Source organism: Babylonia areolata, chromosome 20 (genome assembly GCF_041734735.1).
Source record: "Babylonia areolata isolate BAREFJ2019XMU chromosome 20, ASM4173473v1, whole genome shotgun sequence".
Taxonomy (NCBI): domain Eukaryota; kingdom Metazoa; phylum Mollusca; class Gastropoda; order Neogastropoda; family Buccinidae; genus Babylonia; species Babylonia areolata.
Window position 1 is genome coordinate 53,569,633 of NC_134895.1, and position 26,718 is coordinate 53,596,350.

Sequence of the window (26,718 nt, forward strand, 5' to 3'; positions counted from 1 at the left end):
AACAAAGGACCTTACAATTCTAAATGAAACACTGTTCAGCAATAAAGGACATTACAATTTTAAATGTAAAACACTGTTCAGCAACAAAGGACCTTACAATTCTAAATGAAACACTGTTCAGCAATAAAGGACATTACAATTCTAAATGAAAAACACTGTTCAGCAACAAAGGATCTTACAATTCTAAATGAAACACTGTTCAGCAACAAAGGACATTACAATTCTAAATGAAAAACACTGTTCAGCAACAAAGGATCTTACAATTCTAAATGAAACACTGTTCAGCAACAAAGGACATTACAATTCTAAATGTAAAACACTGTTCAGCAACAAAGGACCTTACAATTCTAAATGAAACACTGTTCAGCAACAAAGGACATTACAATTCTAAATGAAACACTGTTCAGCAACAAAGGACATTACAATTCTAAATGAAACACTGTTCAGCAACAAAGGACATTACAATTCTAAATGAAACACTGTTCAGCAACAAAGGACATTACAATTCTGGCTGAAGAAAATAAACAACAAAAAACCAGCATCTGGCCAGAGTACTCTGACCTGGGGTTTCACAAACCATGGGAGATATCAATCACATATTGTGGCTGAAAATCCTCCTGAGGTGTTCTTCCATTCTTAATTTTTCCATTTCTATTTGACAGGAAGCTTCTTTCCTGAATGACCATGCTGAAGCCTAGGTGGAAAAGCTGGTTTATAAAGCCAAACTTTTGTCAGCAATGTGGGCTGTCATGCTGGTGCATGTTTTGTCAAAACCTGAACGAATCACGCACAAGGTCAGATTCAATGGTACCTGCAATGAATTCCAGCAATGTCATGAAAATAGTCATAAATGAGCAAACACATCTTCACCACATACTACTACTACTGTCAGCAATAATGGATACTTATCTAACGCTATACAGAAAACTGCTCCTGGTGCTTTAATAACCAAACTCATGTTCACCACAGACACTACTACTACTACCAATAATAATGGATACTTATAGTTATACAGCAGTCTGTCCAGAAAACTGCTCTTGGTGCTTTAATAACCAAACTCATGTTCACCACAGACACTACTACTACTACCAATAATAATGGATACTTACAGCAGTCTGCCCAGAAAACTGCTCTTGATGCTTTCCAACACACATGATCATCATACATATCACATTTCACCAACGTTACACATACACACCGAAAAGTACCTAGCAAACTATAGACATACATAGACAATGCACACATACATACAAGCACACATTCAAACATGCATGTATAAATGCCCCCTCTCCCACCTACACCCCTTCTCCACAAACACACACACACACAAACAGCGAAGCGACACAACTCCTTTACCTGGGGCAGAAGACTGAACAATGGCGGTGACTTCACTGTCACTCAGCCCCGACAAATACGCCTTGCTCAGCTGCAGGCTTTTGTCTCGCAGACCAACGGTGACACCCAGACCCTGACTGACCTCCCCTGACCACAGCACGCACAGGTGGCGCAGGTACAGATCCGCTGACCCAAACATCTGCACAAAAGGAAGTAAAAAAAAAAAAAAAAAAAAAAAATTCACACAATTATGAAGAAGACTTCAGACCTCAAATGATCCATTCAAATAGGCCTTAGCCCCTTCTGAAGGGCAGAAAAACAAACATTAGCCCCTTCTGAAGGGCAGAAAAACAAACATTAGCCCCTTCTGAAGGGCAGAAAAACAAACATTAGCCCCTTCTGAAGGGCAGAAAAACAAACATTAGCCCCTTCTGAAGGGCAGAAAAACAAACATTAGCCCCTTCTGAAGGGCAGAAAAACAACGAAAAACAAAACAAAACAACAACTAAAAACCAAACAAAAAAACCCAAACCAGCAATAACTATCAAACAAACAAGCAAAAACATAGCAACCTTACAACCATCCCTATGTCATAAAACTCAGCAGGACACTGTCAACTAAAATTGTATGTAGCTTCCTTTATTCACTTGAAAGATTTATACAATTTTTTTTTTTTTGCTAAATGTTGAATAATTTAGTCATTCACAGACCAAAGTATCAAAGTTTGATTAATCGGTCTGGTGAAGTTCCAGAACGACTAAGAAATCATTTTTCTCAAGCCATGAAGAGCTGGGCATTCCAAAACAATGTGTGCTGGGTCTCAGAGCTTCACAAATTACGTAAGAAATTCTGAGTCTCATCCATGCCGTATTGTCATGCAAGGACACTGCAATGTCCAACATACCACATCTGAGTTTTGTTAAAGCGTGTTAAATCCACTTATTTCTATCCAGTTGTGAACAGGATGATGCACTGTGTACCATGTCAATGTATTCTGAGGGCAAGGAATGTGAAACAAACCAAACACTGCGGCTCTGTTGACACATATCAGAATAAATGATTGAAATGCCAGAGCTCTTGTGCATAAAAAGAACACACACACAAACATATATATTTTTTATCCTTCTTTTTTTTTCTTTAATCAGCAATTAATCAAACAATATATACTTTTCAAAAAAACCTTCAGTAAATTGTTAATTGCCAAAAATTCACACAGCAGAACAACAGTATCAATATCAATAGCTCAAGGAGGCGTCACTGCGTTCGGACAAATCCATATACGCTACACCACATCTGCCAAGCAGATGCCTGACCAGCAGCGTAACCCAGCACACTAAGTCAGGCCTTGAAAAAAAGAAGAAAAAAAGAGATAATAATAATAATAGTAATAATAATAATGATGATGATGATGATAATAATAGTAATAAATAGAACAAAACTGATATAAAAACACTTAGAAAACCAAACAAAGATAAAAAGAAGAAGTATCATCGAAGCCTGAAAGTGTGAATGGCCCCAATGTTACACATTAAAAGAGAACAAACAAACGAATGAATGAACTGATCAATTTTGGAACGAATGAATTTTGGAACGAATGAATCTTTATTTTCAAACTGTGAAGATAATATCACACTGACCGCCTTACATATCTGCCATTATTTTAAGACACACACACACATCATACAGAGACGCAAACACACACACACACACACACACACACACATCATACAACAGAGAGGAAGAAAGAAGGAATCATAACATGTCAGCAAAAAAACCAAACCAAAACAAAACAAACAAGAGAGGCAAGGCCTTCAAGACTCACTTGTGATACACTTTAAAAAAAAATCCAAGCTTTTTATGTATTGAGTATAATTTCAAAATGTAATGTTTAAGATGAGAAAGATCAGTTTAAAGTGAATTAAGTCCCCTAGCATTAATTACAGAGTAATTTCCCTTTTTTACTATCTGCACCAAAACGTTTGCAAAATAAATAAAACTTCCATGCTTAGCAAAAGAAGTTCCTGTTTGAACAAAAAATGATAATAATGACTCCTCTTGTTGTTGTGTCAGAATAAGAGGTCAAAGTGCCAAGTTTAGAGAATACAAAAAATATAATAAATATAACAGTAAATGCAGTTTGCATATAATTAGGCTTCTTTTTATTTTTTTGTGCCCATCCCAGAGGTGCAATATTGTTTTAAACAAGATGACTGGAAAGAACTGAATTTTTCCTATTTTTATGCCTAATTTGGTGTCAACTGACAAAGTATTTGCAGAGAAAATGTCAATGTTAAAGTTTACCACGGACACACACACACACACACACACACAGACAACTGAACACCAGGTTAAAACATAGACTCACTTTGTTTACACAAGTGAGTCAAAAAACCCTGCAAAATTACTCTTAGTGTTCTGACAGAGGCAGGGAAACAGTGTTTACCTTCTGAAAACTGGTGATGTGATCTCTGACAGCAGCCTCAGCAGCCCCGTCTGTCTTGAGGTTCAAAAGCAGGTCTGTCATTTTGATGATGGCTTTTAACCACCGACCATTCACAGAATCAGCCGACACCTCATGCCAGAATTCCACATCTGTGGATGACAGTTCAGGAAAATCAACGTCAAAATGATAATTTCGGCATACTTAAGCTATGGATGTTGAAACTATCCAAACTTGAATGATTCAAAATGTTTGACTGGTTCCCTCAAAAGTATCATTAGCATATATATATATATATAAATACAAGTAAAATCATTTAAATATGTTATGGAGCAACATATTAACGACAAAACAGCACAAAATCTGTCCATGCAAAAGAATGACAAAGCCAATTAAAACATATTAATGCATGCTCATGTGTATTTGAGCACATGAAAGTGTCTGTTCATGCAGGCACATGTGTGACAATGTTTGACTGTGAGTGCACAAGTATGCCTGTGTCAGTGTGTGTATTTCTTGCAAGAACACATTTGCAAGCAAAATATCAGCATTATGTGTGTGTGTGTGTGTGTCTGTGTGTGTATGTACTTGTCCGTGTCTGTGTCTGTGTATGTTCATGTATGAAGCGCAATGTGTGTGTCAGAGTGTGTGTGCATAACTGTACCTGTGTGTACCTGTGTTCTTGCATATGCAAGTGTGGACACTAATTCTTTTTCGCGTTGACCATGTGAATGCATTTAAATCCACATGCACATCCACATACACAACAGTTTATTGCATGAACCTTTTTTTTCCAACTCCTCTTTACCTGCCCAAACTTCTTTGAACAAATCTTCATTCAGAAAACAATATACATGCACACATAAACACCACACATAAGCAAAAACAACATGTTAATAGCTTATACCGTGCTCTAGCATGTGATCTATTATTTTTCGTTAGCTTTCGTTTGACAGCTGGTGAACATTACACAAATGCAGTTATGCTGAGATGAATATGTTCCAGCTGCACTTCATTGACAGCTCTTCTTCTTCTTCTCCGTTCACTCGTATGCACACGAGTGGGCTTTTACGTGTATGACTGTTTTTACCCCGCCATGTAGGCAGCCATACTCTGTTTTCGGGGGTGTGCATGCTGGGTATGTTCTTGTTTCCATAACCCACCGAACGCTGACATGGATTACAGGATCTTTAACGTGCGTATTTGATCTTCTGCTTGCATATACACACGAAGGGGGCTCAGGCACTAGCAGGTCTGCACATATGTTGACCTGGGAGATCAGAAAAATCTCCACCCTTTACCCACCAGGCGCCGTCACCGTGATTCGAACCCGGGACCCTCAGATTGACAGTCCAACGCTTTAACCACTCGGATATTGCACCCATCTTCAATGACAGCAACTGAAGGCAAGTTTCCTCCTGCCCAAGCATACCTTTCATCTCCTGTGGGACGACACAGGAAGCCGTCCAGGTCGCGATGAGGTCAGTCCACCAGGCGGCAGGTAGCCGCCGACCTTTGCCCACCTGCGCGATGACCTCAGAGACGACCAACTCAGGAGGGCTGAAGCCACTCAGCTGTCGACTCAGCAGCTTCTGTTCAATGAAAACAAAAACTGGACTTTGTTGGTGCTCTTTTTTCGTCTCTGCTTGTACTCATGACGTGTGTGTGTACTGTTGAAAAATTAAAGTTTATTTAAATCAAAACAAAGGTCCCCCCTCATGCCCCAACCCCCCCAGGTCTAAGAGTCTGGGAAAATGCTTGAAGCTGAGGGGAGGAGGAGGAGGAGGAGGAGGAGGGGCAGAGAGAAGGGGAGCTTACAAAGGTTGGTATTTTACAGAAGGGTGGGAATGGGTGTGGGGGGTTTCTGAGGGCAATGCACATGCCTGTACCTGCAAACACTGTTATAACTTTGCTTCTTTTTTGAATTGGCGAGTGTGTGTGTGTGTGGAGAGTGTGTATGTTGGGTGTGTGTATGTGTCCAGTGTGTGCTCAGTGTGTGTGTGTGTGTGTTTGTGCACGCACACCTCTGTGTGTGTGTGTTTGTGCACCCTTTCTTTTTTTTTCTTTCTGTTTTGATGCTGCACATGCCTTTCTTCATTGACAGAAAAAAAGAGTGGGGGGAAAAAGAGCATGTACACATGGTGAACGACTGTGATTCTCATGTACTCTTCATGTGTTTTGTTCACACCACAGACGAATTTCTATTATCTCTAAAGTATCCTGTGATTTGTGTCTTTACAGGAGGGGAGAGGGGAGGAAAGAAATTTCCCTGACCTTTTCCTGAAGAAGGGAGTCAAGCATGTGGCAGAAGAGCAGCTTCAGTCGGCTGACGGCGTCAGGGTCCGTCACTCTCTGGGTCAGCCTGAGAGTCACCTCCAGCAGCAGGAATGACAGACACTTCTGGCGATGGGTGGACAACGTCGTCATCTCCGTAAACAGCTTCTCCATCACCTGTGGAAAACATCATCTCCGTAAACAGCTTCTCCATCACCTGTGGAAAACATCATCTCCGTAAACAGCCTCTCCATCACCTGTGGAAAACATCATCTCCGTAAACAGCCTCTCCATCACCTGTGGAAAACATCATCTCCGTAAACAGCTTCTCCATCACCTGTGGAAAACATCATCTCCATAAACAGCTTCTCCATCACCTGTGGAAAACATCATCTCCGTAAACAGCTTCTCCATTGCCTGTGGAAAACATCATCTCCGTAAACAGCTTCTCCATCACCTGTGGAAAACATCATCTCCATAAACAGCTTCTCCATCACCTGTGGAAAACATCATCTCCGTAAACAGCTTCTCCATCACCTGTGGAAAACATCACCTCCGTAAACAGCCTCTCCATCACCTGTGGAAAACATCATCTCCGTAAACAGCCTCTCCATCACCTGTGGAAAACATCATCTCCATAAACAGCCTCTCCATCACCTGTGGAAAACATCATCTCCGTAAACAGCCTCTCCATCACCTGTGGAAAACATCATCTCCGTAAACAGCTTCTCCATCACCTGTGGAAAACATCATCTCCGTAAACAGCCTCTCCATCACCTGTGGAAAACATCATCTCCATAAACAGCCTCTCCATCACCTGTGGAAAACATCATCTCCGTAAACAGCTTCTCCATCACCTGTGGAAAACATCATCTCCGTAAACAGCTTCTCCATCACCTGTGGAAAACATCATCTCCGTAAACAGCTTCTCCATCACCTGTGGAAAACATCATCTCCGTAAACAGCTTCTCCATCACCTGTGGAAAACATCATCTCCGTAAACAGCTTCTCCATCACCTGTGGAAAACATCATCTCCGTAAACAACTTCTCCATCACCTGTGGAAAACATCATCTCCGTAAACAGCTTCTCCATCACCTGTGGAAAACATCATCTCCGTAAACAGCTTCTCCATCACCTGTGGAAAACATCATCTCCGTAAACAACTTCTCCATCACCTGTGGAAAGCATCATCTCCGTAAACAGCTTCTCCATCACCTGTGGAAAACATCATCTCTGTAAACAGCCTCTCCATCACCTGTGGAAAACATCATCTCTGTAAACAGCCTCTCCATCACCTGTGGAAAACATCATCTCTGTAAACAGCTTCTCCATCACCTGTGGAAAACATCATCTCCGTAAACAGCTTCTCCATCACCTGTGGAAAACAATGAATGAGTAGGAAAAATATACAGTAACACACACACACACACACACACACACACACACAGTGAAACAAACTCACACACATATACACACACACACACACATGTGTGTGTACAGGCTCTGCATGGTGCACCTCCAAAAACAGCTTTCCCTGCAGCTACAGCAAGCAATAAGCAAAACAGAAAAAAAAATATTTGGAAAAAAGACACCTCACCATGACAGGTGAACCCAAGACCCTCTCCCCTACATTTCACACACCTCAACTTGACAGGTGACTCCATGCCCTCAACCCTCCCCCCTACCTCCCCACACACCTTTCACACAGACACTCACCTGGACAGGTGACTCCACGCCCTCAACCCTCCCCCCTACCTCCCCACACACCTTTCACACAGACACTCACCTGGACAGGTGACTCCACGCCCTCAACCCTCCCCCCTACCTCCCCACACACCTTTCACACACCTCACCTGGACAGGTGACTCCACGCCCTCAACCCTCCCCCCTACCTCCCCACACACCTTTCACACACCTCACCTGGACAGGTGAATCCACGCCCTCAACCCTCCCCCCTACCTCCCCACACACCTTTCACACACCTCACCTGGACAGGTGAATCCACGCCCTCAACACTCCCCCCTACCTCCCCACACACCTTTCACACACCTCACCTGGACAGGTGAATCCACGCCCTCAACCCTCCCCCCTACCTCCCCACACACCTTTCACACAGACACTCACCTGGACAGGTGACTCCACGCCCTCAACCCTCCCCCCTACCTCCCCACACACCTTTCACACAGACACTCACCTGGACAGGTGAATCCATGACACCCCCCCCCCCCCCCCCACACACACACACACACACCTTTCACACAGACACTCACCTGGACAGGTGAATCCGTGACACCCCCCCCCCCCTTCCTCCCCATACACCTTTCACACAGACACTCACCTGGACAGGTGAATCCACGCCCTCAACCCTCCCCCTACCTCCCCACACACCTTTCACACAGACACTCACCTGGACAGGTGAATCCATGACACCCCCCCCCCCCACACACACACACACACCTTTCACACAGACACTCACCTGGACAGGTGAATCCATGACACCCCCCTCCTTCCTCCCCACACACCTTTCACACAGACACTCACCTGGACAGGTGAATCCTGCACTGCTGCCTCAGCCACCGAGTCAAAGAGGGCCAGGTTCAGTGCCAGCAGGTCCTCCTCACCCACCTTCCCCTTCAGTTTAGGCAGCCACACTGCAACCCACACACAACTCACAGTGTCAGAACAACACTGACTCTTTCCCCCACTGCTCTTCTTTTCCCTTCCTGGGCTGCAACTCCCACATTCACTCGTATGTACACATGTGGGCCTTTACGTGTATGACCGTTTTTACCCTGCCATGTAAGCAGCCATACTCCATTTTAAGGGGTGTGCACGCTGGGTATGTTTTTGTTTTCATAACCCACCGAACGCTGATATGGATTACAGGATCTTTAATGTGCGCATTTGATCTTCTGCTTGCGTATATGCATGAAGGGGGTTCAGGCACAAGCAGATCTGCACATATGTTGACCTGGGAGATCAGAAAAATCTCCACCTTTACTCACCAGGCACCATTACCAAGATTCGAACCCGGGACCCTCAGATTGAAAGTCTAACACTTTAACCACTCCGCTATTGCACCCGTCAGCCCCTGCTGATCTAAAGCATGGAAGAAAAAGCCCACACACTGGTGCTGGAAAATTAAATCATGCATTTGTAAGTTTACACAATGCAGGTAACATACTAAAGGAGGCTACTAGCCCCAGCTTCTTTTGATTTATCTGCATGGGCTGACAAGTAGTTTGCACAGGACAGGGAATCAGACCCCTCCCAGAGTCCGCACCAGTGGGTCATTGTACAGTATGTGTAATCAAACACTTACTTGAAGTCAATGTGTACTGTATAGTATGTGTAATCAAACACTTATTTGAAGTCAATGTGTACTGTATAGTATGTGTAATCAAACACTTATTTGAAGTCAATGTGTACTGTATAGTATGTGTAATCAAACACTTATTTGAAGTCAATGTGTACTGTATAGTATGTGTAATCAAACACTTACTTGAAGTCAATGTGTACTGTACAGTATGTGTAATCAAACACTTATTTGAAGTCAATGTGTACTGTATAGTATGTGTAATCAAACACTTATTTGAAGTCAATGTGCACTGTATAGTATGTGTAATCAAACACTTATTTGAAGTCAATGTGTACTGTACAGTATGTGTAATCAAACACTTATTTGAAGTCAATGTGTACTGTATAGTATGTGTAATCAAACACTTATTTGAAGTCAATGTGTACTGTATAGTATGTGTAATCAAACACTTATTTGAAGTCAATGTGTACTGTATAGTATGTGTAATCAAACACTTATTTGAAGTCAATGTGTACTGTATAGTATGTGTAATCAAACACTTATTTGAAGTCAATGTGTACTGTATAGTATGTGTAATCAAACACTTATTTGAAGTCAATGTGTACTGTATATTATGTGTAATCAAACACTTACTTGAAGTCAATGTGTACTGTATAGTATGTGTAATCAAACACTTATTTGAAGTCAATGTGTACTGTATAGTATGTGTAATCAAACACTTATTTGAAGTCAATGTGTACTGTATAGTATGTGTAATCAAACATTTACTTGAAGTCAATGTGTACTGTATAGTATGTGTAATCAAACACTTACTTGAAGTCAATGTGTACTGATGACATAAAATGAGCCAATTCAATCAAAAAGGTTTCACTGTGTGAACTACAACATTGTGTTTTAGTCTTTCTTTTTATCAATGCATTTCTGTTGTTAGTATTACATCAGCTTCACAACAGTCACCTTCATTTGGGTAAATACCTAATACATAAACATCCTGAATATGGTTCATGGAATTCGTTTATCTCTGACCCAAATCATATGTCTGTGAAGAGTTGCCATTTTTCCCAGTTAAATTTTGTGGATACCTACTGACTTTGCTGATGAAGACATCTATTTTTTTTCCTAACACCTTTTTATAACCAGATTCTCAAGTTTCTAGTCATTTTGTACTAACTGGATATTTCATTAACTATTGGCTATTTTCTTTCCTTCTCTACCTAAAAAAAAAAAAAGGAGTTTGCTTTTTGTTGTAGCAAGGAAAGCTGGCAAGAACTTTTTACATTCTTTATGATTTTACACAAATTATGGATTGTAACTCAAACATGGCTCAGTGGTAACTTTCACTGAAACAAGAACACACTGAGATACCAATTAACAAAACACACATCTGTGTGCCGGCCTATGTTATCACATTCATCATCACAGAAATCAGGCTACCACAGACGGGCGCAATAGCCGAGTGGTTAAAGCATTGGACTGTCAATCTGAGGGTCCCGGGTTCGAATCACGGTGACGGCGCCTGGTGGGTAAAGGGTGGAGATTTTTACGATCTCCCAGGTCAACATATGTGCAGACCTGCTAGTGCCTGAACCCCCTTCGTGTGTACATGCAAGCAGAAGATCAAATACGCACGTTAAAGATCCTGTAATCCATGTCAGCGTTCGGTGGGTTATGGAAACAAGAACATACCCAGCATGCACACCCCCGAAAAAGGAGTATGGCTGCCTACATGGTGGGGTAAAAACGGTCATACACGTAAAAGCCCACTTGTGTGCATAAGAGTGAACGTGGGAGTTGCAGCCCACGAACGCAGAAGAAGAAGAAGACTACCACACTATACATAACCATGATACCACAATCACATCTGCTATCATCACCATCCTCCTCCCACTCCCCACCCACTATCACCTTTCTTCAGGTGAGACAGGAGAGAGCTGCTGGCCGCCAGAGTGGAGGACAGGACATGCTGGGCCAACTCCGGCAGGGAGGGGTGGGGCGAGCACAGCGGCAGACAGGACAGCACCACCGTCTCCAGGACAGGGGAGGCGGGGCCGTGGGACAGAACCCCCATCACCTCTCTCACCTGTGTCACCCTGCACACAGCAACGCCACACATGATCACCACTCTTTTCTTCTTATTATTACTGTATCTTTCTCCTCTCCTCTGTCTTTCCTCCTCTCTCTATCTTTCTCTCTCCTTCAAGCTCCTTCTCTCTCTCCTCCATCTCTGAATCTTTTTCTTCTCATTATCTTTCTCTTACTTTTTTCTCTCTACTATCTCTCTGTATCTTCCTTCTCACTCTCTTCACTATCTTTATCTTCCTTCTTTCTCTCCCCATCACTGAATCTTTCTCTTCTCATTACCTTTCTCTTCCTTCTTTCTCTCAACTATCTCTCTGTATCTTCCTTCTCACTCTCTTCACTATCTTTATCTTCCTTCTTTCTCTCCCCATCACTGAATCTTTCTCTCTCTCTCTCTTCTCATAACCTTTCTCTTCCTTCTTTCTCTCCACTATCTCTCTGTATCTTCCTTCTCACTCTCTTCACTGTCTTTATCTACCTTCTTTCTCTCCACTATTTCTCTGTATCTTCCTTCTCACTCTCTTCACTATCTTTCTCTTCCTTCTTTCTCTCTACTATCTCTCTGTATCTTCCTTCTCACTGTCTTCCCTATCTTTATCTTCCTTCTTTCTCTCCCCATCACTGAATCTTTCTCTCTCTTCTCATTACCTTTCTCTTCCTTCTTTCTCTCCACTATCTCTCTGTATCTTCCTTCTCACTCTCTTCACTGTCTTTATCTTCCTTCTTTCTCTCCCCATCACTGAGTCTTTCTCTCTCTCTCTCTTCTCATTACCTTTATCTACCTTCTTTCTCTCCACTATCTCTCTGTATCTTCCTTCTCACTGTCTTCCCTATCTTTATCTTCCTTCTTTCTCTCCCCATCACTGAATCTTTCTCTCTCTCTCTTCTCATTACCTTTCTCTTCCTTCTTTCTCTCAACTGTCTCTCTGTATCTTCCTTCTCTGTCTCTCCATTATCTCTCTTTATCTTCCTTCTCTCTCTCCCCATCACTGAATCTTTCTCTCTCTCTCTTCTCATTACCTTTCTCTTCCTTCTTTCTCTCAACTGTCTCTCTGTATCTTCCTTCTCTGTCTCTCCACTCTCTTTATCTTCCTTCTTTCTCTCCCCATCACTGAGTCTTTCTCTCTCTCTCTCTTCTCATTACCTTTATCTACCTTCTCTCTCTCTCAACTGTCTCTCTGTATCTTCCTTCTCTCTCTCCACTATCTCTCTTTATCTTCCTTCTTTATTTCCACTATTTCTGAATATTTCTTGTTGCCTCTACTTTCCTCCTTTCTTTTCACAATCTGATTCTTTCTCTCTATCCTCTCACTATCTCTGTCTTCCTCCTTTCTCTCCACAATCTCTATCTTTCTCTCTCTTCTCATTACCTTTCTCAGACACGCCGTGTTCGATCTGAATCATGTGTGTTGTCAAGCCATATTAACCCTATTTCTCTCTTTTCACTCTCCTCTCATTATCTCTGTCTTCCTCCTGTCTCTCCACTATCTCGGTATCTTTCTCTCTCTCCTCTCATTATCTCTGTCTTCCTCCTGTCTCTCCACTATCTCGGTATCTTTCTCTCTCTCCTCTCATTATCTCTGTCTTCCTCCTGTCTCTCCACTATCTCGGTATCTTTCTCTCTCTCATTATCTCTGTCTTCCTCCTTTCTCTCCACTATCTCGGTATCTTTCTCTCTCTCCTCTCATTATCTCTGTCTTCCTCCTGTCTCTCCACTATCTCGCTATCTTTCTCTCTCTCCTCTCATTATCTCTGTCTTCCCCCTGTCTCTCCACTATCTCGGTATCTTTCTCTCTCTCCTCTCATTATCTCTGTCTTCCTCCTGTCTCTCCACTATCTCGGTATCTTTCTCTCTCTCCTCTCATTATCTCTGTCTTCCTCCTGTCTCTCCACTATCTCGGTATCTTTCTCTCTCTCCTCTCATTATCTCTGTCTTCCTCCTGTCTCTCCACTATCTCGGTATCTTTCTCTCTCTCCTCTCATTATCTCTGTCTTCCTCCTGTCTCTCCACTATCTCGGTATCTTTCTCTCTCTCCTCTCATTATCTCTGTCTTCCTCCTGTCTCTCCACTATCTCGGTATCTTTCTCTCTCTCCTCTCATTATCTCTGTCTTCCTCCTGTCTCTCCACTATCTCAGTATCTTTCTCTCTCATTATCTCTGTCTTCCTCCTGTCTCTCCACTATCTCGGTATCTTTCTCTCTCTCCTCTCATTATCTCTGTCTTCCTCCTGTCTCTCCACTATCTCGCTATCTTTCTCTCTCTCCTCTCATTATCTCTGTCTTCCTCCTGTCTCTCCACTATCTCGGTATCTTTCTCTCTCAGTATCTCCTCCTTTCCCTGTGTCTAAACCTTTCTCTCTCTTCTCACTGCAACTGTCTGCTTCGTTTCTTTCCCCCACGTACCACAACAACGAATACAATGTACAAAACTCTAACAAACCAAACGTCTAAAGAAAACACAATCAGAAAGACACTTGCAGGGCACAAAAAATCATGACTCCATGTCTCCTAAAGTGAAAATTAAACCCGCAGAATTCAAACAATCTTGAAATCTAGAGTAAATTCAGTTCACTCATTTTTTTAGTTATGACAACCAGAGTAATAAACCTGAATATTCATTTCTCACTTATCAGTCACAGAATAGTGTTTAAACAGAATGGTTGTTAATTATTATGCTGAGATGTAAAAAACAGTGATAATTCGCTTGTTAGTTACAATGTTCAGATGTAATAAGCCTGAATGTTGATGACATACTTGTTGACGTTGGTGTCCACGGATTTCAGCCTGGCCAGAAGGGCAGAGGTCAGCTCCGACTTATCCTCAAACACAGACCACAGTTTCTGCAACAGTGAAACACATGAAACCAGTGACTAGACTCTGCACTTTAATGATCACCCACTGACAATTTCTTGGAAACCGTCTATGGTTTTGGTACAACTCCTGCAATAAATAGTCTGAGAGGGCATCCTGCAATATTGTACTGAATGTGTTGTACTGCATTGTGTTGCAATTGTATTGTATTGTACTGTATTACTTTTTGGTCACAAAATATTTCTCTGTGTGAAATTCCAGCTGCTCTCCGTGGGGAGAGTGTGTCACCACAATGAAGCCCCACCCACATATTTTTTTTTTCTTTTTCCCATCTGCAAGCGTGTTTGTTTGTTTTTACTATCAAAGTGGATTTTTTATACAGAATTTCGCCAGGGACAACTATTTTGTTGCTGTGGGTTCTTTTATGTGCGTGCTGCAAACTATACATAGTTTGAGAGGACATCCTGCTATTGGCTAGGATATTTGGGGCGTTAATCATGGAACAGAAGACAAGCACAGTAATGTTCACTTCTCAAAGAGCACACAAATTCTGGTCATTGCTGCACACCACTTTCTATCATTTTTCACGCAAGTCAATACAGGGCAGAGACAAACAAACCCCCCAAAACGTCTCTTTCCATTCCAATTATCCTGTGTGCATGCTAACAGGAAATGTTATGTCGCTTTGGATTGAAGTAACATATTCTTGTGAGAGAGGAAACTGATTTGATATTTTTGTCTTTTAAAAATTTTTCTAATATATTTTTATACCACCACCCTTTACACATCCACTCTGTTTCCAAAAATGAAAACATTCCACTAAGTGGAGGGCAGAAATGTCAATAAATGTATTGTATTGTATTGTATTGTGTTGCGCTGCACTACACTGTATTGTAATGTAATGTACTGCATTGTATTGTATTGCATTGCATTGCACTGTATTGCATTGCATTGCATTAATCTTCTGTCACAACAGATTTCTCTCAATCAAATTCAGGCTGCCTTATTCTGCCTGCAAGTATAGCTGTTTTTCCTACAAAAGTAGATTCTCTACGAAAAATTGGCCATGTACAACCCTTTTTGCTGCACTGGGTTCCTTTACGTATGCTAAGTGCATGCTACACCAGGGACCTTTTCACATCATCCGACTGACTAGCACACAGACAACCACTCAAGGTCCAGATGAGAGGGAGAAAGTGCAGGTGCGTATGGGATTCGAACCCCGTGCACTCAGATTTTCTCGCTTCATAGGTGGACGTGTTACCACTCTGCCACCGTTCCACAACTCTGCTCGCTCCGATTTCTCAAGCGTGGATGAGAACAGTCTGTTAACCTTTTAGTGTCTTCTAACTGCGTGTCCTTTTCAATTACATCATGATACAGCCAAGCATCATACCAGCCCTTCTAGTGTCAGAGACTTCTAGTTACCTGTGGATTTTTCAGCAGCACTCGAACCACGTCCACATTGTCATCTTGCAGTCGGGCCAAGAAAGATTCCTTCACTGAGTTTTTGTCGTCGATCTGAGAAACAACAAAGACACACAGACGTAAAACGTGGGTCACTGTTGACATGGAGAAGCAAACAAGAAATAAACATGTTTACAAAGTGGTCAGTATGTTTGCACAAGTCACACACTGAATAGAGATTCATCTGCTTACGCTTCATGAAAGGTAGAATACAATAAAAACGATGAAGATGAGCTGTATGATTTCAGTTCACAAGAAAGGAAGACTGAGCTGAATAAAGATTTACGACCTAAAGTACCCATAATTTCAATTCCATTCTTTTTTTTTCCTTCTTTTATTCACTTCCTTTGAATTCGATTCAGTAATCTTCATCTCTTTTTTTATCCATATTGTTTATGTTTCAAAGTTTTTTGGGTTTTTAAAATATATTTTTTGCACGCTTTTTTCCCCATTCTTTGTTATTCATGTTTTACAGAAACCTATGGTGGGCTTTCCATGTGTGATTAGCAGGCAGGGTTGGTGTGAAGATCAGACATCTGCTCTTTTTTTCAATACATTATTCTTTTTACCTTTTTAAAAATCTTTCATTTTTTCTATTCATTAAAAAAAAATATACATATACAACCAATACCACTACACAAACAGAGACAAAAAACCCCACTGACGGTGTCCAGGGTGTCCATGAGGAAGGTGACCGCGTTGAGTCTCACGGAGGAGCGGGGGTGATGCAGGCTGAGGGCCAGTGTGGTCTGGCTGTCCGGAACCAGGCGGTGATGCACAGAGGACACCGTCAGGTTCAGGAACTCCTTGATCACGCTACGCTCCGTCTCGTCCTCTGTGGACGACATCACACTGTCCACTGCAGCGTCCAGAGAGTCCGGGTACCTGAAACATTGATAGGGTGTGCTTGCGTAAGAAAAAAAGAAGAAAAAAAAGAGGAAATGAAAAAAAGGAAAGAACCACCAAATGTGAAAAACATGCAGCATCTAACAATTCAGGATACCAGAAAAATTAACAGGGGTTCGAGGTTGCGACTAGAAGTGCTTGTTTAAGAGGGGATGGTGGGAGGGGGGCTGGGGGGGGCAGGGGGGGGGGGAAGAAAAAAAGAAAAAAAAGGAGGAAATGTAAAAGAGAACTGATAAATAATTAAATATGAATAACACATAGTGTCCAAGTAATCAGGACACCTGAAAAATTGATAGGGGTGATGGGTATGAGCAGCAGTGTTTAATTATGAAAAAAAAACCCACAACAAACAAAAAAAAAAAACAATAAATGAAAATGAGAATGAACAATTAAATATGAATAACACACATTCCTCAGAATCTCAAGAAACTGACACTGGTATGGACAAGTATGTTATCAACCAAATGAAAACATATAATGTGACACATAATCACACATATGAAATATCGGTTAGCTCTGTCAAGAAGTAACAAATATATGGACATATATTGTCAATACAGAAACGAAGAACAGCTGCTGCAGATGTTCATGTTCTGAGAGGTTTCATTTACACATCAATTACCCTTGTTAAACAATATCAAAACATGTTTTCAGTGGTTTTGCAATGCTGTTAAAAGACAGTCAACAAGAAATAATAACACAATTGTTTGAGAAAGAAACCCCTTTTCAATTATCAAATTAGCAATGCTGTTGAAAGACAGTCAACTGGATATAATAACACAACTATTTGAGAAAGAAACCCCTTTTCGATTATCAAATTAGCAATGCTGTTGAAAGACAGACAACAGGAAATAATAACACAACTACTTGAGAAAGAAACCCCTTTTCAATTATCAAAATATCTTAGAAATAGCTATTCTGTCTGTTCCATCAGACATATTCTCACTTTTGTTTCGCCAAAACAAAAACAACAGAGGATTTAAAGACAACTCATGCCTCACATGCAGGGCTCCATAAAACAATCCCACACGCACAAACACCCAAAATACTTCAAAGTTCAACCCCTTCACACACACACACACACACACACACACACTCACATGCACAACCACACACACACAAACACACACACTACAGCCCAACCTCTGAACGCAAGCAAACACTCTGCAGCCAGACACATCAAGCTTACCTTGTTTCAAAGAGACGCACCAACTGCTTCACCTGGCCGACAGCTTCCTCTCTGTCAATGTCATCACTGCCACAGTGCTGAACAAAGCTCTCCAGGAACAGCCTGAAGCACAGAGCAGACAAACAGGATGGCTTTAACATTCTCTCTGTGACGTGATGCACTGGCTGACAAAATCAAAACCACTCAACGACACTCCACATACACACACACACAATCACTCCCGCAAAACAACAACCAAACAAAAACACATGAGATAGCAAACTCATGAAACTAAACTGAAACAGAAAACACACACACACATGAACACACACACACAGAGTGACACAAACACACACACACATGCCTATCACTACCCCGACACCCACACTCACACACAAACAAACTCTACCTGGCTGCCAGCGTTCTGGTGGACGTATCCAAGGACACCTGCGCCAGGAGGTCATGAACCACACGCAGCAGTGGCGGAGGCGCCATCTCTGCATCGTCCTCACTGCTGTAGTTGCTGCTGGTGCCACTGATGGCGTCCACAGACGCCCCTTTCACGGCAGCGGGGATCAGCCTTTTGAAGAGGGCAGCCGCCAGGCGGCTGACTTCAAACTGGGCTGACAGGTCCGCCAGGGTAGAGGGCAGGGCCCACAATCGGTGGAGGCGTTTGAAGGACCTGCACGGCAATTGAGGCGTTTTTATGTCTCTGTATTTAGGCATCTGCGATGTTGTCATCTTTATCTATATTCAGGCATTTGAGATGTTTTCATATGTCTATATTTAGGCATTAGAGACATTTTCGTGGAGGCTTCTGAAGGACCTGCACGGCAATTGAGGCGTTTTTATGTCTCTGTATTTAGGCATCTGCAATGTTGTCATCTTTATCTATATTCAGGCATTTGAGATGTTTTCATATGTCTATATTTAGGCATCTGAGATATATATGTCTATATTTTCGTGGAGGCTTCTGAAGGACCTGCAGGCATTTCAGACATTTTTATATATATCTCTATTTAGGCATCTGATGTTTTTATACCTATTTTTAGGCATTTCAGATGTTTTTATATTATCTATACAGTATACATAAGCACCTGCGAAGATGATCCAAGATCATGTGTGTAGCATGCACTTAGCACACATTATACAATATGCAGCTGCAAAAGGCTTGCCCTTGCAAGTGGGTGAGTTCCACACTGAGCATAAAACATATATAGCTGCAGATAATAAAAAAAGTATTTTAAAAAAAGAAGAAGAAAAAATAGTGGCGCTGCACTTTTCCCAGAGAGAACAGCCCGAATTTCACACAAAGTAATATGTTGTGACAAAAAGCATTATAATACAATAAAATAATACATCAAACAAGTTGGGGGTGGGGAGGAGAAAAAAGTCCCCTGGTCTACTCACTTTTTGGTGATTGTGTCAATGTCCTGAGACTGGAACATGATCAGCAGAACACTCACTCCTTCCTTTATCAAGGAGGAACCCAAGTTCTGTTGAGAATAACAAGAAAAAAAATTATTCACAGGTTTTCCCTGTAGCAATATCATCTCATGTCTCTTCTCACTAAACGTGATTTATTCTACATGCACTGTTTAGAATACAGTACTGACTCAACCGTTAGAGTAACTAAAAAACTGTGAGATGGTGAAGCCTTAATCTAGTGCTCATTCATCAACATTTATCATTCTGACACTCCTTTCAGAAAAGTAGAAATTCAAAGAGAAAAACACACAGGGAGTCTACATTTCTGCTACAGAAACATGATATTCTGAGGAAATATTCTCTCATATCTTTTCTGCCTGTGTTATATTCAACAGCATCATTACTCACACACACACACACACACACAGACACACACACAGTATGAATCTGCGCTCTTACAAAAACATGTTATTCTCAAGAATACTTTCTTTAAACTTTCTCTATCTGTGTAATACAAAAGTCAAGATCATCGTCCATAAAGACACACACACAAACACACACACACACAGGTCATGGATAACACCTATTAACAGGAAACAACCCAGTACAATAACAATATACAAGGGGTTGGAGTGAGGGCCCAGGGAGTAACGAAGATGGTGGAGAACAGTTTGTGATGCTAAACATAAATCAGGTTATGGTGTTGCTGTTGAATGCATGGTCTTCACGATTCTTGCACTGAAGACATCACAACACACAGACACCCACATTCACACCCACACACATTTACAAACCCACACCCACAAACACTCACCCACAAACACACACACTGACACCACAGTCACACCCACACACATTTACAAACCCACACCCACAAACTCAACCACAAATGCACACAAAGCAACACACACACACTGACACCCACAGTCACACCCACAAACATGCACACACCTACACCCACACACAAACAACCACCCACACACACACATGTATACACACACAAAGACACACAACGACACCCACAGTCACACTCACAAACATGCACCCCACCCCCGCCCCCCACATGCACAGACCTTGCAGACTCCATTCATGACAGTCTCCAGGAGCGAGGTCTTCAGGGTGGTTTTACACATGATGCAGGACATCACCACATAGGACGCCGCCTTGTAGTCCTTCACGCTCGACTTCAGCCCGCGGCACAGCACGGGCAACATGGCCGACAAAAGACGCTCTGTGACTGGCCCCGACTGCACCAAGGCGAGGAGCGTGATGCCGTAAAAGTTCATCACCATCTGAAGGCGGTCGTCCCTGTTTTTGCTGTCACTGTCATACACCTGCCAGGAAAAAAAAAACAAAAACAAAAAAAACCACAGACAAAAATTCAGAAATAACTGTGCAATGCAATCTTAATGGAGAAAAAGCAACAACAAAAAAACAAAAACAAAAAAAAAACAAAGAAAAAAGAAACAAGAAAAAACTTCACTACTAATATGAAATCTGTATGTAGAGTTCAGTCATTTCTTTTTTCAAGCATTTTCTTTTTCTTTAGAAACCTGGAATACACTGAACCGTTCGGATGTTCTTTGTTAATAAGTTTTGTCTGTTGCATGAATGTCCAGGGACAAACTTACCATTCTCTGCCAACAAATTAACAATTAAAAGGAAGAAAAAAAGCAAGTTAGGGACATTGCATCTGGAGTGACTTCAAATACTAGGCGTTTACATTTGATACTAGGTTTTTTTACAATGTAGTTTACAGTGCATGTACACTTTCACACAGACCACACCCCAGCCACACAACTGACCGTGACGAAGCGAGGAACCATGTCTGTGATGATGGACAGACAAGCTGGATCCGATCGACAGTGGTTCACCAGTGTCTGTCTTGCAAGTTGTATTCTGTTTTTCTGTGGAACCAAAGCAAAGAAAAAAAGATTAAATTTAGAAAAAAAAAAAATCATCATATTGCACAGGACAATATATTTATATGTAATTATAAGTATATTGCTACTGTTTACCTTCAGCAAGTCACCGAAGGGAACTGTTGTATCATTTCATGTATGTATGTATTTGTAACACATGGGCAAGTGTTTATTATATATATGTTGTGCCACTGATCTTTTTGTATGTGTTCATTATCTGGCACACCAAACTGGTGCTAAAGAATTCATTCCATGTGTATTAATGTGAGAGTGTGTGCTTGTTTGTGTGTGTTTATATGCACATGTGCTTCATGTGTGTGTGTGTGTGTGTGTGTGTTGTGTGTGTGTGTGTGTGTGTGTGTGTGTGTGGTGTGTATGGTGAGTATGAAATCAAGTGAATTCATAAGAATCCAAAGAGATATGTGTGTATCTGTATTTCACTATTTGTGTGTACATGCACATGTGCCTTAATTGTGTGTGCATGAATACAGCCACTTCTGTGCAAGTGTTTGTGAATATGTACACTGATGCACAAATGTAGATGTCTACAGGTGTGCCAGCCTGTGATGTTGTGTGCATCTGTCCCTGTATCTGAGTGCACGGCAGCAAGAGGTCAGTGAATTTCAAGGTCCCTTCACAAAAGAAAGCTCTTTAAAGTTGAATAGCGTGTTTATGATAGTAGAGATAATGTCAATGCAGGGTGACTTGCCCAAAGTTCTTTAAGCATGTGAATTTATTAATGGTATCTAAGCATGTGTGCCTAAAAATGCTGTGTAAGCATGTGTGTTTATAAAGGCTGTTATATCGTGTTTGTTCATAAATGCGCTCTAAGCATGACTGCCTTGAGTGTTTATAAATTTTGTGTTGCAGGATGGCCATCATGTGCACAATGAATTTATATTAGTTACAATTACACACACACACACACACACACACACAACCACATTCATTAAAAAAAAACACATACACATACACCACACATTACATGCTGAACAACAATATATGCCTTATCAGCCCTCTCCCTCCCACAGAACTACCTCCCTCTCTCTCTCTCTCTCTCTCTCTCACACACACACACACACACACACACACACACACACACACACAACACAGACCTGTACAGGTAGAAGCCATGCCCACTTTTTGTTCCTGTGAGCTTTAAGGTCGATCAGCTTCAACATTCTGGGAAACAGATCAGTCAGATGGTATGGCAGAAAACTCTGAACCAAGCTGTCCACATTGTTCAGGTGAATGCGGTATCTGAAACAAAGACATTAAAACTGCGTATATAATCAAAAGTCCAGTGTAATAAAACACTAAGAAAAAACACTGAAGAAAACAAAAGACTGCTTAGATGCAAAATGGTACCAAGACAAACAAACAAACAGAAAGTCACAGTGTAAAGGCTCAAATCAGACTAAACATTTTACTGCCAGAAACTCTGGTCTTCCTCTTGAAGAAATAAGTAAATGGACTCATTTTTAGCTTTCCTGCGAACATTTTTTCCAAATACAATGACAAATCACGCACTAATGCACACATTCAGAGAAAACTGAAAAGGAAAAAAAAAAAGCAACAAAAAAAACAAAAGACAAAAAACAAACAAAAAACCCCCCAGCAACAACAAAAACAATAACAACACATGCCAAAAGATGATAAGACCTATACACAGAACTAAAGAGAACTGCATCAATGGTAATGCACGACTTTTTTTCTTCACCACTCCTTACTTGTGTATGAGCCATTCCAGAGCGTTCTGAGCACAGGTGAAGCGAAGGAAAGGAGAGAGCTTCAGCAGGAAGGTGTCGATACTGCGATCCAGCTGCTCGTTCACCTCTTTGGTCTCCACACTGCGTTCAAAGAACAAGGCCGTGGAGCTGAACAGGGTCGTCTCATACTCCTCAAACGTTTCATCCAGTGTGGACAGCTCCTCCAGTCCATTGAGACCTGCAGCGAAAATCAAAATACATAACAGTCATGTAGTGTGCACGGGAGATCAGCTCAGTTCAGTTACTCAGGGAGGCGTCACAGCATTGGGACAAATCCATATATGTTACACCACATCTGCTAAACAGATGCCTGACCAGCTGTGTAACCCAAAGCACTTAGTCAGGCCTTGAGGGGCGGGGGGAAAGAGGATATATCAAGAAATATATAAGTCATCAAATTAATGAATATATATATATATCAGAATATAAGTCATCAAATTAATGAATATATATATATTAGAACGAAGAAGTAAATAAATCTAAAAAATGTAAGCAAATAGATAAAGAAATAAAATGAAATCTTAAAACAACCACAAAAACAAAAAACAAGGCAATAATAGTAAATTAACCAACAAGAAAATAAAGGTAAAGGAACACACAGACACACACGCACAATACTGTGCTGTGTTGTGTGTGTACAGGAGAAAGCAAGTGTGAGCCACCTTTTTTTTTCTATGATTTTTAGATGTGGGGTGGCAGATGTTTAAAAATTATTTCAATGCCCCTTGCACATACCAGAATCTTTTATCTGAAGCCAGCAAAGGCTAAACTAGAGTCCTGAAGTCTTACAGGTTTCATGTATACAATATAGTAATAACAATGTAAAAAAAAAAAAACTGTTGTGCCACTGCAAGATACATTACAATATATACAGTCTGACTCTGATGCAATATCAAATAACTAATAACACTTGACTTACGTAAATTAATCATTTTATAAGAAGCAGGAGTTGCAAGAGAAATCAGATACTTCACAATTACCACACAAAACATTCATGAACTTGCATAAGTTATAAGTTATATGTTATGCTCTTGTGAAGTGTTGGCTTAGGTGATGCGTCCACCCAGGAAGCGAGAGAATCTAAACGCACTGGTTGGAATCACACCAGCAGTCGCCAGTTGCCCCGCCCCCCTCCCCACCACCCCCACACAACCTTGAGTGGTGGTCTGGATGCTAGTTATTTGGAGGACTTGATAAACCAAGGTCCCATGTGCAACATGCATTTAGCTCACATAAAAAAACCCATGGCAACAAAAGGGTTCTCCCTGGCAAAAATCTATAGAAAAATCCACTTTGATAAGAAAACAAATAAAATTGCAGGCAGAAAAAATACCACAAAATGGGTGACGCTGTCAGTGTAGTGACACGCTCTCCTTGGGGAGAGCAGGCCGAATTTCATACAGAGAAATCTGTTGTGACAAAGAGTAATGCAAATACAAATAATTTATATTTTCAGTCAACAGCATTACTACTAGTCCGTATCTGTTGCCATTCACTAATACAGAACTCAGAATCTGGATAATATATGAAAAGAAAATGAAAGAAAAGAAAAGAACAAAACTTTTTAAAATACAGACATGTATACATACATGCAAAACAACTGAAAAAAAAAGTAGAACCACCTGAACAAACCATAACAAACCATAAACAAAATCAAAACAACAAATTAGAAGATCAAAGAATACAAACAGTAGCACTGCCATGAAAAAGACAAGAACTGATGTGAAGAAGGAATAGAAAAAACAAAAACACCATAATTCTTACCAATATAATGAAATGTTTCTCGATCAATGCCAGCCGCTTCCTTAGAATCATAAAGGAAGGATGCTTTCTCAGTGTCACTGCCAAGTAGTGCCTGAGTCTGTGGCACTGCCAGCTGTTTCAGCTGCAGTGCCAAGGATGTCGCCATGGTAATCTTTCACTCAATTTCACTCCCAAAAACAAATGCACCCTGGAAAACAAATCTGTGAATTTCATTATTCATAAAATACATTTGTCAACATTATGTCATCAATCAAAATATTGCCAGAGACATCTGATCTACTATTTTACTACATCACGTATAAATTATTTCTTAAACTGTGTAAAGCATTGGTTGGATCACAAGTAGAATATGGTAATATTGTGTGGCACCCATACCCCAAGAGACAATCTATAGCTATAGAAAAGGTACAAAGAAGAGCAACTAAGTTATTAAAAGAATGCAAATCTATGAGCTATCAACAGAAACTTATTATATACTTAAATCTGCATTCATTAAAGAGTAGAACTAGAAGGCTTAGAGAGGATTTAATAGAAATGTATAAAATGCTAAATTGCTATAATGAAGTCAATGTGAATAATATCTTTACTATTTAGAATGTCAGATCATGAGAGTACCAGAAATTCAATGATGAAAATTTGTGAAGAGCACTGTAATACTAACCTAACGAAAAATTTATTAGCTAACAGAACTGCACAAATATAAAATGCACTACCTATTGAAACATAACTTGCACAAAATACTAATGTGTTCAAACATCTCCTTGACATGAGCATCAATTTAAAAGAAAAATTTATTGACTTTGACGAGTGAATTACAGTACACGTAAAAGAAAACATATATATATGTATCCCACAAATAAAAGCGGGCCGATATTGACGGGGACATATAAAAAAGGCCGTGAGGCCTAGGCAGTCATATGACAGTCCCTACACTACTACTACTACTACTACTACTACTACATCTGCCAATTTTAAACATAGGGGAAAAAAAAGTTTAAGGAGGAATCTTGTCATATTACCTGCTAGTATGAAACGATACATATTTTTTCTGAAAAAATCCAATCAAATTCTCGGCTGGTTCATTCTACGTCTAATGTTCTTGTATTTCTACTTGATATTATTTGAAATAAAGGTGATTATAAAGGTAAAATTCCATGTCCTTCTATAGCTTTTGAATCCTGATGGTTTCTTGCAATGTACAGAGATTGCTACAGAATACAACTAAAACCTCTTACTTGGAAACTGTGTTCTCCTGCAGTACAGCCAACATCAACCGTAAGCGCCAAATAAAAAACCCTAAGTTTAAGACTATCAAAAACGGTCATTATGGGCCTTCCAAACCCTATAGATTACATATATCGTCATACTGAAACAGAAACATAACACCGCTTACCAAACTTTCCCAAACCGACCACATGTGTCAGAATAGTGGCGGAAGTAGCGTGAGACGGAAGTCAATCCAAGGAAAACTGACCAATTAAGAATACAAACTGTATAGGAATACAGCCAATCGGGACATGGATGTTTCTTTTTAGTCGCCTGCAGGCATCGATCCTCGGTCGGCGTGCAGCGAGCAGCTCGGTATCGGTCCTTCTTCTTCTTCAGTGTTGAGGGCCTGCAATCAATCTTGATTATTCTGGCACCTATAACTGGGGGGTTCGTAGCAGATAAATCTGGGTAGTGGACAAATCAGTCATTTCAGTTCCGCTTCAAGTACGTGAAGTCGTGATGAGGATGAGGATGGTATGGGATAGGAGGGGGCGGGGGGTTTGGGGGGGGGCAGGAGTTGAGGGGGGGGGGGGGCAGGAGGAGGGATAGTGGATGAAACAGTGAGGGGGTGGGATTGTGGGGAGGAGGGGAGGGGGATTGGTCTAGGCTGATGTTTTGGAGACCCATGACACGAATGTGTCAAGTGTTGTGGCCTCCTCTGTTCCTTGTTGGAGATTGTTCCAGTCTTTGATGGTTCTAGGTAGAAAAGCTGCGGCTCTGTACTGGGTCCTTGATGTGATCAACTGGAATTGTCTGTCATGGCCA

General features: G+C 41.1%; 1 protein-coding gene across 2 annotated transcripts in view; it reads right to left on the reverse strand.

The window, feature by feature from the left end:
* The window catches only part of LOC143294729 (HEAT repeat-containing protein 1-like), a 72,649-nt gene extending 46,523 nt beyond the window's left edge, over positions 1 to 26,126 (reverse strand). For both annotated transcript variants that reach the window (XM_076606176.1, XM_076606175.1), the window contains exons 1-18: positions 26,078 to 26,126; positions 24,685 to 24,871; positions 22,882 to 23,098; positions 22,267 to 22,411; positions 21,035 to 21,136; positions 20,303 to 20,563; positions 19,212 to 19,297; positions 18,211 to 18,483; positions 17,823 to 17,924; positions 16,393 to 16,612; positions 15,689 to 15,781; positions 14,204 to 14,289; positions 11,276 to 11,460; positions 8,593 to 8,702; positions 6,050 to 6,226; positions 5,208 to 5,367; positions 3,779 to 3,927; positions 1,357 to 1,534 (exon numbers count right to left, since the gene is read on the reverse strand). In XM_076606176.1, the coding sequence (XP_076462291.1) occupies positions 1,357 to 1,534; positions 3,779 to 3,927; positions 5,208 to 5,367; positions 6,050 to 6,226; positions 8,593 to 8,702; positions 11,276 to 11,460; positions 14,204 to 14,289; positions 15,689 to 15,781; positions 16,393 to 16,612; positions 17,823 to 17,924; positions 18,211 to 18,483; positions 19,212 to 19,297; positions 20,303 to 20,563; positions 21,035 to 21,136; positions 22,267 to 22,411; positions 22,882 to 23,098; positions 24,685 to 24,829 (2,689 nt within the window). In that variant the 5' untranslated portion in view covers positions 24,830 to 24,871; positions 26,078 to 26,126. The remainder of the gene's footprint in view (positions 1 to 1,356; positions 1,535 to 3,778; positions 3,928 to 5,207; positions 5,368 to 6,049; positions 6,227 to 8,592; positions 8,703 to 11,275; positions 11,461 to 14,203; positions 14,290 to 15,688; positions 15,782 to 16,392; positions 16,613 to 17,822; positions 17,925 to 18,210; positions 18,484 to 19,211; positions 19,298 to 20,302; positions 20,564 to 21,034; positions 21,137 to 22,266; positions 22,412 to 22,881; positions 23,099 to 24,684; positions 24,872 to 26,077) is intronic.
* Positions 26,127 to 26,718: the final 592 nt, after the last annotated feature.